The 14,103-nt window shown below is 54.2% G+C and overlaps 1 protein-coding gene across 1 annotated transcript in view; it reads left to right on the forward strand.

The window, feature by feature from the left end:
• Window positions 1-230: 230 nt before the first annotated feature.
• Window positions 231-14,103, forward strand: part of LOC116949358 (zinc finger protein 800-like) — a 30,700-nt gene continuing 16,827 nt past the window's right edge. Inside the window, exons 1-3 of the mRNA XM_032966583.2 lie at window positions 231-1,592; window positions 13,126-13,237; window positions 13,842-13,953. Coding sequence (XP_032822474.2) covers window positions 13,145-13,237; window positions 13,842-13,953 — 205 coding nt within the window. The 5' untranslated portion in view covers window positions 231-1,592; window positions 13,126-13,144. The remainder of the gene's footprint in view (window positions 1,593-13,125; window positions 13,238-13,841; window positions 13,954-14,103) is intronic.

Here is a 14,103-nt window from a genome sequence, read left to right on the forward strand (position 1 = left end):
CGCGCCACCACGTGTTCAGGTTCGCGCCACCACGTGTTCAGGTGCGCACCACCACGTGTTCAGGTGCGCACCACCACGTGTTCAGGTGCGCACCACCACGTGTTCAGGTGCGCACCACCACGTGTTCAGGTGCGCACCACCACGTGTTCAGGTGCGCACCACCACGTGTTCAGGTGCGCACCACCACGTGTTCAGGCAACTTGGCCAGGGGCAGCTGTGGGGGGTGGGGGGCTGCGCCTGTGCGCACGCTTCAAGAAGAGGGTCTCGCCGTGCGTAACAGCGGCGTGCGCGCATTCGCAAATCGTCGCGATCAACGTCGTCGCCGTCACTTTCATCGTCGACACTTTCGATCGATTCTTTGTTTTACGCGTCGGTTTTGTGTTTTTTTTCTCTCTGCTCAAGCGTATCTCTCGTGTTTCGTTGGTTATCATCATCATCGTCGTCGTCGCCGTCGTCATTATCATCGCCGAATGGGTCGTCGTCATTATTATTTGTCGTGTTCTTCGGATCGAGCAGTGACCGCCCTCCCCCATCGTCTGCCCTCGATTCGCACCGTGGTTGTCCCGGATCAGACATCGCCACCCCGAGACAGATCGCGACCCCCCCTTGCTCTGCCGAGTGAGTTATCGAACACCCCTCCTCCTCCCACCAACGTCGCTTCGCACGGCACCGTCACGACACACGCACGCCACGGGGGGAACGCGCGGCTCCTCCTCCTCCTCCAGCTTCCTCCTCCTCTCGAGCTTTCTCCTCCTCTCCCACCGCCACCACTACCAACACCACCACCACCTCCTCCTCCTCGCTGTGTATAATCCGTTCGGCCATGATCGGCGCCGGACACGCGAGTGCTTCAAAGATGGCAGCGCCCTTCCTGATTTGCGCCGTGTTCGCACTTTCTGTGTTGTGAGCCCCGCGCTCTGCCAGCCTCCTCCTCCTCCTCTTTCCCTTCCCCTCCCCGCTCGCCCTCCCTGTTTGTGTCGGCCGCTGTGGCTGGAGCCCCCGGGGCTGGAAGGGAGGGGAGGGCCGCGCGACTCTCAACTGCGGACGCAGCAGCTCGTGAGGTTGCGAGCGCCGCCGCGCACTCAACTCGCTGCGTGCGGCGGCGACGACGACGAGGAGGAGGAGGGGGGTGGTGGTGGTGGTCGCCGCTTCCCCTTCTCGCTTTACTCGGCGGCGGGGGCGGTCACCGCCGGACGCCGCCGCCTCGTCGCGACATCGGCCCGCGCCACCATCGCTCGCGTCTCCCACCAACCCCCCCCCCCACCACCACCACCGACGACGACGACGAAGACGACTCCCGACTCCGAGCCGTGGCAACTCAGCGCCGTCCCCTCGCCGCCACTTGGCCCGCCCGCTCGCCCGCCCGCTCGCGGCAAGTTTCCACTCGAGCACTTCGCGAATTAAAGCCGCGCAAGTCGCCGACGACGACGCCGCCGACGACGACGACGCAGCTATCGCTACCGACAACGACGCCGCCGCTGCCGCCACCACAACGAACAACCACCGCCGGCCACAACCACCACGACCATCACCATCATCATCGTCGTCGTCGTCGTAATCGGCGCGTCTCGCAACAAACAGTGACGACTCTCGTAAGGCCTCTCGTGCGACCGCGTGATTAACGTGTTCCGGTGGCTTTTGTCGAGGTCGTTGTCGTCGTCGGGACGAGGCGAGTGTCGATGAGGTTTGCGAACAGGAGGAGGAGGAGGCGGTGGTGGGGGGGGAAGAGGGCAACGGACCGTGCCGCTGAGATGGAAATGCGTAAACGTGCTGCGCCGCGCCGTTGCGGTCTTGAACAGGATGCCCGGGTGGCCTACACTTTGTCGCTGGCTTTGTACGACTCTTTTTATTTAGATCGTCACACTCTGGCAAGAGGTGCTGGTGAACGTGCAGTTGTGTAGTGTGTGTAGTGTGTAGAGTGTGTGTGTGCGGGGCACGGCACCCTAACATCATCAACACGTGCCTCGTCACCCGTGTCGGACCGCACCTCCCAGTCGTCTTAACACCGAGAGGAGGGGGGGTGGTTAGAATTCTCACGACTCGCGGCCACGTTTCATCGGAGCGTTGCGTTTAGAACCATTGCAGTTCGGCGTCTGTCTGCGGTGTGCGGGTTGGTGGTGGACAACAACTTGGAGGCAGGGGGGGAGGTCAACAACCACGCAAAGTCCATTGACGTCTCGCAGCGTCCGTCAAGTTTTTGTTTTCCTCCTCCACCCCCCGATCGGTGAGTTCGTGGTAAACTCTGCGAGGGAAACACGCAGTCGCTTCCGTGGCAAAAAAATAGGGGGGGGGGGGCGGCGGGATCCAAGGACGAAGTTACTGTAAAAGCTTTGAGTAACGCGACGCGCTTGGTACAATCGTGCGAAGCGGGCGGCTCGTCCGTCCGCCCGCGTGTCGCACAATACAGAGCAGCGGTTCGGGATAAAGTTTTTATTTCGCTATTGTGCGGGACGTTACGGCCACGGTTATAACAGGCTGCTGCTGCTGCTGCTCGCTGCTGCACTTGTTGTTTGTGTTCAGCCACGGCGCGACCCCCTCTGCACATGCAGGAGTGGTGCGTAACTGAGTGCGCGAAAGATACGCGTGATAGCGACGGTGGTTGTGTCGGTGGTGGTGGCGCGGCGATGGTGATCGTGATTGGTGATGATGACTGAAGCCTCGGTAGCTCGTCCTTCGTACACAACAGCACGAAGCAGTACACGGCGTTTGTGTACTGTATCATGATCAGGTGTGCGTTATATAAACCTGCCTGCAGGGGGGGGGGTTAGAGGTCACGTGTTGTGCTTTCCCCAGTTCGCAACAGTGTGACCCCCCCCCCCCGCTTGGGCTAGGCTATTAGAGATTGTGTCCGGAATAAATCACTCACAATGTAAGGTATATTACCTGGGACCTGTGGACGAGTCCTTTGGGTGACACTCATGATGGTGTTTGCACCTGGTGGGACGTGCTACGAGAGTCGATCCATGGCTTGACTTTATTTGGTAAAATCCACACGACAGTGCAATGGCATGGAATTATGTTAATAACAGGTCCTTTGCAAATCCACTGCTGGATGAAGGCCTCTACACAACTTTCGGCCTCGGCGATACTTCACCGCGATGGTCACTATGCGTTTGTGAAGGGGTGACCAGGACCCAGTTGATGTGTCACTTGTCACTGATGTTGTTGGCCTTGGCCTGGAATAAAGAGGAGGTTGCTAATCCCCCTATGCCACCACTCTCCACATTAACAATATGATAGTGGTGGCCTCAACATGTTGGGAGTGAGTTTTTAAAAGTTCAAGTGACCAACTTGGCATAGAGAGTTTGCGTCGGTTTGCATTGTTCCATATTCGTTGGTGTTTTGTAGACTGGTGACGAACTTGAATCGACAATTCAACTTGGCACAAATCAGTTATCATTGCAACCAGAGTGCACACACGTGTTAGACATTTGTGTAGTTGAAGAGTGACTGAAGAATTACCTTTTTTGTAAACTTAGTTTGATTTTGATCGGTATAGTTGTCAAGATTTTCAGAGGACACATCCAAACACAATTGTGTGCAGCTCATGATGTGTATGATTTAAAAAGCCAATGCATGCTCAGCCCAGTTGTGACTGGCAGTGGTGATCACCCATCATTGTTGGTTTGTGGATAGGCAAGGCCAGAGGTAGGGTGGGGGGGGGACACATAGTTAAGTCTCTTCAGCCCAGTGTCCGTTAATATTGTAGCAATAATACTAATACTGGTGCGCTTTAAATGATAAATTCCCACGTGGTAATATGCCACTTTGATGAGCTATCGTGTGTTGGCCACGTCACTTCTGAAGACGAACTACAAAGCTCAGTAGGCTTTACCGAGTGAAATAAAATAGTTTACTTCAAAGTTAACTGCAACTAAAACTGAATCTAGAAAACCCCCACTGAACCTTAAGACGTTTTTTTTTTCATGTTGATCCTGCTGCATTGGGATGTGTTTCACCAATTCCATTAATGAGTGGCATGAGGAAGTGAACCAGAGAACTCGTAAAAAAACCCCACACATGAGGGGCCGACACTCAGCACTGCCATTTCCTGGCCACCTCTTCGCTCCCCTCCTCACACCTTTAACACCCGGTGTTTCCCAGGCAGTCTTCCATTGCAAGCACGAATCAGGCTCGTGGCTTCTGAGATTCGACAAGCATTTGGCACGTTCAGGCCACATGCCCCCCCCCCCCACCACCACCACCGCTCCAGCCACCACACCATGGGCCCCCTCAACTCACTCGGGCCGCGGCACACAGAGTGATCACATTTCCAGGCGGCGTTAGTAAGGCACTCGTTTCGCGCCGTGTATTCGTATGATTTAGCGATATGAAGGCATTCGTTTCGCGTCATGTATTTGCTTCGTCCTGTCGCCACGAAGCGGCGCTGGCGTTCTCCGCGCACATTCGATTACTTATCTTGCACGGTATCCATGCCGCAGCCTTCGCCCTCCCTTAAAAGGCTTTCGTGTTCTCCTGGCAGGGTTGGGCAATGCGGTGGGGTGGAGGGGTTGTCGGCGCGACCCGTGTGTTGAGAACCGCTGGGTTCGAGGCAGGGCACCAGGCAGCTCCCTGTTCAGTGGAGGATTCACAAGGGAGGAAGGCATCGACTTAGCCTGGGGGTATGTGGGGGGGGGGAGACGCGGGGGCGGGTGGCAGACTGAAAAAGCCGCATTTGTAGGGAGAGGATGGGGAACCACAAAAGACCAGTCAGAAACATTTTGGAATCTGCCACCTGTTGGTCGGTCCTCATTCACCATAAACGGCTTACTTTTTCTTTTTTTACGGGATGGGGGCGCATTTAAACGAATGCGTGCAAAACTACAGCGTCAGACGCCATACATTGACCGTGTTCCCGGTCGTGCATAGTGATCCGTCGATGTATTTGTGGATATAAACTCGCGGGGGTGCTCTGGGAAGCGCGCGGGGGGGGGGGGGGGCACACTTTCACTCACGACTCACGTTAAATGAGCTCAAAGGAAGCGGTTGTGTCGACTGACCGGTCACACGTGAGCACGCTTGGGGACACCGCTTGTCGCAACAACAACAAAAAAAGACGCAAAAAAACTTGGTGATAATGTGCGGCGTCCGTGTGACCGCCCGTTATTCCGCGCGCGCACGTGCGCGGGGGGAGGGAGGGAGTGCAAGGGAGCGAGCGTTTGATGGCTTCGAAAATCCCGATCAACAATGCTGTGAACGCGCGTTGCTGCCGTCGAGGCGAGTGCCTTTGCGGTGAATAGAGCTTTGACGGAAATTCAATGGGGGTGGGGTGGGGGGGGGGCGCTTCTCTCTGTGCGCAAAACAAATTCACAACCGCTGCAAATTCACTGTGTCGCCAACCGAGCCGCTGGGCACGAACGCGTGGTGCAAATTGACCCCGGGGCAGGGCCGCGAGCGGTCACACGGAGTTATGGCCTGGCTGTGCCAGACCGGCTCGGTTACCTTGGCGCAAACGGCACGGCAGACGCGGGACACCGTTATAATAATAATAATCGTCGTCGTCTTGTGCGCATGCGATGGTCAGAGCGTACTCGCGCACGCAGGGTTTTTTCCCCGGTCGGTGGACGATCGTATACATGGGGAGCCACGGCGGCGAGATGTTAACTTTCTCGCCTGGTATGCAGGAGGTCATGGGTTCAATCCCAAACCTGATGCATGTATATTTGGAGTTTGCGTGTCTCCCCGTGGTCACATGGATTTTTCGCAGGTTCCTCGGGTTTTTCCCCCACATTTAGACTCGCCGAGTGTTTAGAGTATTGGGCTGCTGTAAATTTCCACGTGATAAGCCACTTCGTTGAGCGATGATTTGTGATAGCCATGTCGCTTCTGAAAAAAGGATTTATAGCTCAGTGGGTCTTACATGGAAAACAAAAACAAATGTTTCATAGTTTTAAATAGTTTCATATGGGGGGTTGCCATCCCTGAAGTGTAAAAAAAGGCCAGGTCATATCACGGGAACCAGAGCATCTCACAATACTGGAATAAATGCCATTGTCGTGAGTGGTGTATTGTTACACAACTGACAACTTTTTTTTACTTTTAATGCCCTGGGGACACTAGCAGATTTTCCACAATGGCTACTACCTCAACTAGAGGATGATCCTGGGAAATCTAGGACAGGTGGCAGCCCAATTGTATACAGTGGTGATCTATGACCTTTAGATTGTAATTGCTTGTGTTACCTAAACTTGATCATTGTAGAGCTCTAACCCTAACCCCCAGGGCTTCATTTCAGCCAGGTCTGTCTGGTTGAGCGACCCGGAATGTATTTCTGTAACACAGCAAACCATATCCAGGATAACTCTCGCTGTGGCTGTGGCTACTGGTCACGTGTCACGTACTCTGGCCTGGCAGCGACCCGGAAAATATAGCAACTAGGTCCCGGCCTAACCCTAACCGATCACTCGCAGATTACCAGACGAGAATAATGCCCCCAACTTGGGCTGTGGTTCGCAAGGTGCGTGTTGCGAAAGTGCAGCATGGACATGCCCTGTGTGGCGCCGTGGTAGCGAGATGTTAACTACCTCGCCTGATATACAGGAGGTCGTGGATTCGATCCCTGACCCTGACGCTTGCTGTATATTTGGAGTTTGCACGTTCTCCCCGCAGTCGCATGGATATTTCTCCAGAGTATTCGACAGTATAAACTTCCACGTGATGATAAGCCACTTCGTTGAGCTATCAATTGAGGCCAGGTCGCTTCTGAAAAAAACATGCATAGCTCAGTGGGCCTTAACCTGGTAAAATAAAAAAATGTTGAATAGTTTAAATTGACCACGCGGCTCTATGAGATGCGGTTATTGCGTAGCAGACGTGGGCACGAAGGAAGGTAGGAAAGGCTGCTTATAAGCAAGAGACGAGAATGCGAACATGAATGGTGAGATTACAGCATCTCGTTAGGGGAAAGGAAGCGCAATGAAGGAGTTTGAGCCCTGGCAGTGGTTGCTGATATTCTTGAAAAGATGAGGGAGGCGAGACTTGGGTGGTTTGGGGCACGTGTCGAGAAGAGACGAAGAAGACGCGATTAGAAAAAGTTAAAGAGATTAGAGATCCAAAGACTCATCGATGCAGAGCCCCGAAGACTCGCACAGAGACTTGCAGATGCACACAGTCTGAGTTTATTTTATTTGGTAAGTGGGATGATCCCATTTAGCCATTTGCCCAGATATTTTACGAGGCAGATCCATAGTGCGCGAGCGCAGCATCGGCAAAACAAAAACAATAACATCAATATTAGAGAGTACAGGGGTCCTTAAGGAATATTACACAACTAGCACAACTAACAAACACAGAGACTGAGAGACACACAGAGACCCAAAGACTAACACAAAGACCAATCGACTCGCACAGAGACCCATAGACTCGCAAAGACACCCCTAGACTCAAACAGAGACCCATAGACAAAAGGGCTATGGAGATGCCACTGGTGCAGTGCAGAAGGAGTAGAGGGAGACTCAGGGTGAGATGGGAGGATGCGGTGGAACACGATATGAGGAGCGTGGATGTGACTAGAGACGAGGTGCGGAACGGAAGCGCACGGAGAAATAAAATCCGTGCATCTGACCCCGCGAAGTAATGAGACGCGTGGCTTAGGAGAAGAATAAGAAGCTCGTGCAGCAGTGAAGAGCCGCACGAGCACAGGGCAGCACTCTCAGAGGAGGTGGGCGACCGTGGCAGACTGCCGTGCTTCAGCCGAGCACCCGACACGGGCGAAATGTTTCACCTTCACTTTGGCAGGGTAGCACAGGACACGGCTGCATTGGCGGAAAGGAACAGTGACGCAGCAATCGAGGTGTGCAGGCGGTGCGACTGCACCAGGGCCCCAGGGGGCCCAGGTGCCGGGCAACGTGGCGGGAGGCGGGGGACGTTTCAGTCCTTCCCGTCAGTTCCGATGCCGACCGCGCCACGCTAGTAAAGGGCGGGCGAGGCAAAGTGCTCCTCTGCAAGATGTGTAAATGTAACAATGGCGATATCGCGCTAATGCATTTTTAATTGCAATTAATGGAGCACTCGGGACGCACGGACATCAGTGCCGCACGATCCACGTTTCAAGGTTGCATCATGTTCGTCGGTAGACGCGCACAGATATGACACACACACTTGTGTGTGTATATATATTCGATTAGTCCTGCCCAGATATTTTCACTGGTCGGTGTACCACCTGAAGTGGCGCAGCTTTAGAGGTTCCAATTTACTTATGTGGCCCATAATAGGGATTAATTTGATAACCGCTTGAAATGAGTGGGATGATCAAGGAAATTCACTCTTCATTAGCTATGAAAAGAAATCGGTACAGGGAAAGTTTTGGCACCTGAGGCGGTACCGATGTCTGGTCTGGCCCATGGAATCAAAAGTGCAAATAAATCAGAGGTGAGGACTAATCCCAGTGCTAATACAGTATTTCCAGGTCAAAATATTCCCCTCTAGTACCCGATTGGTGCGGCTAAATTCCTCACAGCGATGGAAAATGAGGTCATGGACCTACAATTCAGATTACAATCATCGTCGATGTTATCCGCAAATTTACTCCCACCATTAATCTGGAAATATATTTGGAATAATAAGATTCATTATTATTCACGATAAATTTGCAGATAACAGGAAGGCGTTCCGTAATGCGGGATGGAAAAACTGGATGGTGGGAAGAACAGGACCACGGATAAATAGGAGTTTTTGTGGACCCTACAGTTCCCGTAGATAATTGGAGCAGTTTGGAGCAGTGGGTAGGAGGATCGCAGATAAGGGGAGATGTGCTGTGTTAACCTGTAATGTTAGGGTTGTGCGAGGGATGCTTTGCTACACACGGAGAGGTCAAGAATCTGAGTTGATCTGCCCACGTGAGGGTAGATGGACTTTCTCATGTTCAAAGAGCTCAAAAGAAACTTCCACCGCAGAATGAGGAGCAGGGTGAAATATTGTAAAGAAATGTTTAATAATTGCTGTTTGAGTCTAGCAGGAAGCACAAATGTTCGAATATTCATGGCAGCGTCGATGGATTAACTCGCACTATCTCACGCACAATAAGGGAATGTATGTGGCTGTCAAGGAGAGGCATTTCAATTTATGTCTGTTTGGAAACAGTTTTTGTCGCAGCGTCCTTTGTGTGATCAGGGCTTAACTGCAGCCGGGTCCGTTTGGGTCGGTAATCCGGAAAATATTTCTGCACTCGGCACACGCCATCCAGGATACCTCTTGCTAATGGCTGCGGCTGCGAGTCGCGCGCCTGCCCCAGTTCATCAGTGACCGTAAAAAAGTACCGCGTTCTTTCGGAAAATAATGCCCTGGGTGTGATGCTTGATCCGGAGCGGAGCAAGCCGCACTCTCTTTCACCTCGTTTGGTCGCATCTGGCGGAGGCAATTTTCTAAACACGCACGGGGAGCCGTCGGTGCGTGAATTCTCACTCCCACACTCTCTGCCCGACTTTGAAGTCCAATTAAGGGGGGACATCGCCGCCGTCGCCGCCGCCGTCGCCGCCGCCGTCGCCGTCGAATCTTGAACTCTTCTTTTATCCACGCCGTACATTCTGACAGCCGCTCTCTTAGCGTCGCTATTACGGCAAATCGCGCAGCCGTTGCCAACGCCGCCATCATCGCCATCATTACCGATATTAACGTGCGGCGTGGGAGCCCCGCTGGACGCCAATCGTACCCGCCTGTACGTGTGCACGGGTGGGGGGGGGGGGCATGGTGGGGTGGGGGGGGGGCATAGGCCGTGCCGTCGGAATGCTGAATTGCAAATCGGCACCTCGAAGGCGACGTTTGTCTGGCTCGTTTCGTCACGCGACTCGACAATTTTTGTCGGAGCAGGCCGCTATGTTACATCCCACCGTATACCCCCTCGCACTTGTTCTCCCCATTGCTGGATAACGGCCCTTTCCAAGCCGCTGCCATCTCAGAGTCTCGCGATGCAACAATCTGTATATATATCTCTCTGGCAGGCAAGGTGGTTCAACTGCTCCATCTTCGCAGCGGACGTGTGGCCAGTCCGTTGGGCCGTCACTCCTTTGTTAATCTTAACCACCGGTCGTCCTCCTTGTCTTAAATTTGCGTATGTCCTCTAATCCATATGTTCCTCTTCCTGTCTCTTAGCGTAATTCCAAGCTTAAGTTCCGTACGTCACAGCGGGTCATACGCACTGATTAACATTTGGCCTTTTAACAACATTGCTAGGTTGCCTCTTCCTTACGAGTTTCAGCTTTGTAAATGCAAGCATCTCACACCGGCGGTCACTCGCCTCTCTCTTGCCATCTCTTTCATCCCAGTCCGCATTCGCTTCACTGCTCTGGGCACGCCACACACTGATATGCTTCCCAGGCGTTTCCCTCACCGCAAATTAAACCGTGGTTACAACACACTGCAGGGGGAGTGGCGGCCCAAGCCGCCACCAGTGGCCCAGGTGCTGATCAGGAAGCCAGCTTGGATCTCTTGGGCGCTCTGCCTTCTTGGCTGGCGATTCGTGCTCGCGGGATGTTGCGTTGGAGAACGAGCCAGCAAACAACGCTGCAGTTGGGCTGCCCAAACGCCGGAGTTGGCCCCCCGATTTAGCAACGGCAGATTCGAGTAGCGGCTCGTGGCAAATTTCACTGGCTATTTTCGGCCCCTCTTTGGCAGCGCGACCCTCCAATTACTGTAACGACCGGCCAAGTCACGCGCCGGGATGTGCCGTGGCTCGCAGAGAAATTGTCTAACTCACTGGCTACATGTCGGCGAATGTTTATATCCGCTTTGTTAGTTCCGCACTTGCTCAACTTTTTGTTCCCGTTTTCACCTTTCGTACGCACGGTGGGCAGTGTTGATCGACAAGCATTCCCCACGTTGTTTGCGTCGAGGTTGGTCAGTGAGTGAGCGAGTGAGCCAGTGGACTGGGTCAGGAGTAGCCGTGAGGTAAATTATTATCTGGAACGCCGCCGGCGAAAGATCGAGACGGGCCAGAGGCGTTGCTGTGTGGAGGTGTTATCGGCAGCACTGGGGGCTTAAGTGGTTCAAGTCGGAGGTGGGATCAGGGTTAAGGGTCGGCTCTTGAGCAGCGTTGGGATTTCGAGCCGTGGGGTTAGCGCGCGCGGGGGGATTAGGAGGCTGAACGTTAAATGGGGCGGGCTAGGAAGTTTAGGACAATGCCAGAGGTTAGAATAGGGGTTTAGAAATTTAGAGAGGTCAGGGTTAAGTGTTACAGGCATTCGGGGTGAGGGTTAAGTTGAGGGTCCGACGGTCACGAGGTTAGGGCACTGCCAAAGAAGTGTCCCCTCCCGTACGAGAGACAAAACAGCTGGAGCACCCGGCGCAGCTCCACGCTCGCGCCGCATACAAATCGGCAACGCGGGGGGGTGCTCCCCCTGCTCAGAGCCCCGGGTGGTTCCGTTTGTTTCTGCGTCGTGTTCCATAAACAACGCGGCTTCCCCCGCCCCCCCCCCAGCCAGGCTGGGACCGGACACGGGCCTTGAACCTCACGATTTACGACCGGGGTTTATCGCAACGGCGAGTCCGCGGGGGCCATCGTGACTGGTTTCAAACGGTGGCGTCGCCTCCCCCCTCGGAGGCGGCGGCGTCGCCCCGACGTTTGGGCCCACCTTGCCCACGGCTCGAAGCGGAAGCGCGTGACGCTTAAAACGTCCACCCGTCGCACGGTCGGCTGCGTACGATGCGAAGGAAGTTAAACGTACATGCACGCGGAACGGTCACAGTGGTTAAGAACGGAGTGGTTAAGGGACCCCCGCGGTTGGTTTTGCCCGTCGAGAGAGATGAGAATCGTTCGGTGGAGAAGCAGGAAGAAGCAGGCCCGTGCCAGCAGGTGGATTGGCTGTGACCGCAAGTGTTGCTGCCCCCTCCCCCCCCCCGTGTACCGAACGAGTCACCGTGGAACTGCCGCCGTTCGTGGCGTCATCGCTGGTATCGGGAGAGGCTATCGCGTCTCACAGTAGTCGCTGAACTACTGCAGTGCCACGCTTCTTTTGGCAGGGGGCAATAGAGCCACGTTGCTGCAGTGCCACTGGAAAATGTAATTTCGTTTCGTCGATCCAATTTCGATTGATACAGCACGAGCGTCTTTTTTTTTTAAATGAGCATTTCCGGTCACTAAAACATACAGTTGCAAAGAGCACAATCGCAGTTGCAATTTGTATTTCTGTGCCGTCGAAATGTAAACGCATCTTGAATCGGCAGAAAAAAAGGTGGGCTTTCTTTTAGAGAGATAGGCAGCCAGTCGGTTTCAGGCAGAGGACAAAAAAGCCTTGATCCTGGACTTGTTTAGGGGCAGGGAGATGACAGCACAAACGATTGAGGGAAGGGAGTATTAGACCATCATTGCGGTGTCGGAGAACGAGTGACCTCCCATTGAGTAAAGGTTGACTTGGGGCTTCGACAGAAATCCGTGGTTGCTGGAGGTGAGAGTGCGTTGAGGAGAGGAGTGGAGAGTAGAGTGAGAGGAGAGGGGAAAGGAAAGGCAGGCGTGTGCATGGAGGGAAGTCGAGTGAGATGAGAGGGGAGAGGTAGGAGAGTGCGTGGAGGGGAGTAGAGTGAGATGAGAGGGGAGAAGTAGACCAGGGGTAAGTCCATAAAGGCCCTTTAAAGTGATGATTACTTTGTGAAGGAACATACATTGTGCTTTGACTTTACATATTCACCACACTTTCACCAATCAGGACTGACCAGCTTGGTGAAGTATGGTCAAATAACCCCCCTGACTCACACAGGCCTTCAACGAGGAGTGGGGGGATTCCATCTAGCAGTGAATTGATACAAAAGGGGGACCGTGCATGTAGGTGTTGCCAGAAATGATTGTCACACAAAACACACCTATATTGGCTTTCGACAGGTGTGTTCCATCCATTCGCTCCAGTGAACAACCATTTCACCTTCTAAACAAAGTAGCTCTGTGCGAGGCTGCGCGTCTCTGCGAGTCAATGGGTCTCTGTGTGATCTCGTATCGGTGCTTCCCGCGGGCACGCGTGGTGTAGGCGCTCGCTGCGCTCTAAAGGCAAAAGCAGCTGGACTTACGACTTGGAAGACACTGCTTTGTAGTCGCAACTCAACTCGTATCCACACGCAAGGAGGGGAAGAAGCAGCGCTACAAAAACCTAATACCGTTTCTCGTTTTGCCTTCTCGGTGCGTCGTCCGCGATGTCGCAGAGCGTGACGCTGGGGCGCGATGCAGTCGTCCGACTGCGGCTCGCTGATGGACGCGACGGCTCTGCCTCCTGACTCAACGAGAAGCAGCTGCCCGGCCGAGCTGGAGATGGAGGTAAGCGCCAGTCGTCAGTCATGCCCAACAAACTCGTATCCGACTTAACACGTCGTATTGTTCACGGCGAATGTGACGATTCGTAACAGGTTTTTTTTTTTTTTGGCCGGGCGGCGTAACGATCCGGCCAAATTTGTGTTGTTAAGAACCCTCCACCACCCAACACGGCCAGACAATTAAATTGCCGCATGTGCACGAGTTTAACAGCGCACCAATTTTCATTCTTTCAGCTCACCGGGTGCCTGAGGAACAATTCTCACAACTAATCGCGAAATTTGTTTGTGAGAATTGCTCTTTAACTTGCCGGCGAACAGAAACGACGACGATCGGTGCTTTTAAACGCTCGCACACGCACACGCACACACGCACACACACACACACACACCGCGCGCGACAATTTCTGCGTGGCTGCGTTGGGGTGGCGGAGGGTGGCGCGACACAAGTTTGGGGCCCGGACCGTCAGGCGGCCGAACCCAACGCCAAAAACAACAATTCCGAATCCCAACATTAAACTGCGTGCACCTCGCACGCGAGGGCGGGCAACGCGACGCCTGATCGCCGTTAGATCGGCACAACGCTCAGCGTCTACCGATGCCGTCTGCAGGTGGAGGGGGCGCAGGGAGCGGACGAGCCCGGGGCAGCGGCCGGGGGTTGCCCCGGTGTGCGGGACCAGGCCTGCCAGGCTGACCTGCGGGCCACGCGAAGCTGCGCGGAAGGTAACCGGTGCCAATTTCGACGTCCGTTTGTAATGCGCGCGTGTGTGGATGTACGTACCGTACGTAGCCGACCGTGCTAATCGGAGGTGTGGAGGAAGGATAACGAACTAAATACGTTATCCTGGACGTTTGTGGGGGGGGGGGGGGGTT

The sequence above is a fragment of the Petromyzon marinus genome, chromosome 36 (assembly GCF_048934315.1).
Source record: "Petromyzon marinus isolate PM22_M1 ecotype Great Lakes invasive population chromosome 36, UKy_Petmar_22M1.pri1.0, whole genome shotgun sequence".
Classification (NCBI taxonomy): Eukaryota; Metazoa; Chordata; class Hyperoartia; order Petromyzontiformes; family Petromyzontidae; genus Petromyzon; species Petromyzon marinus.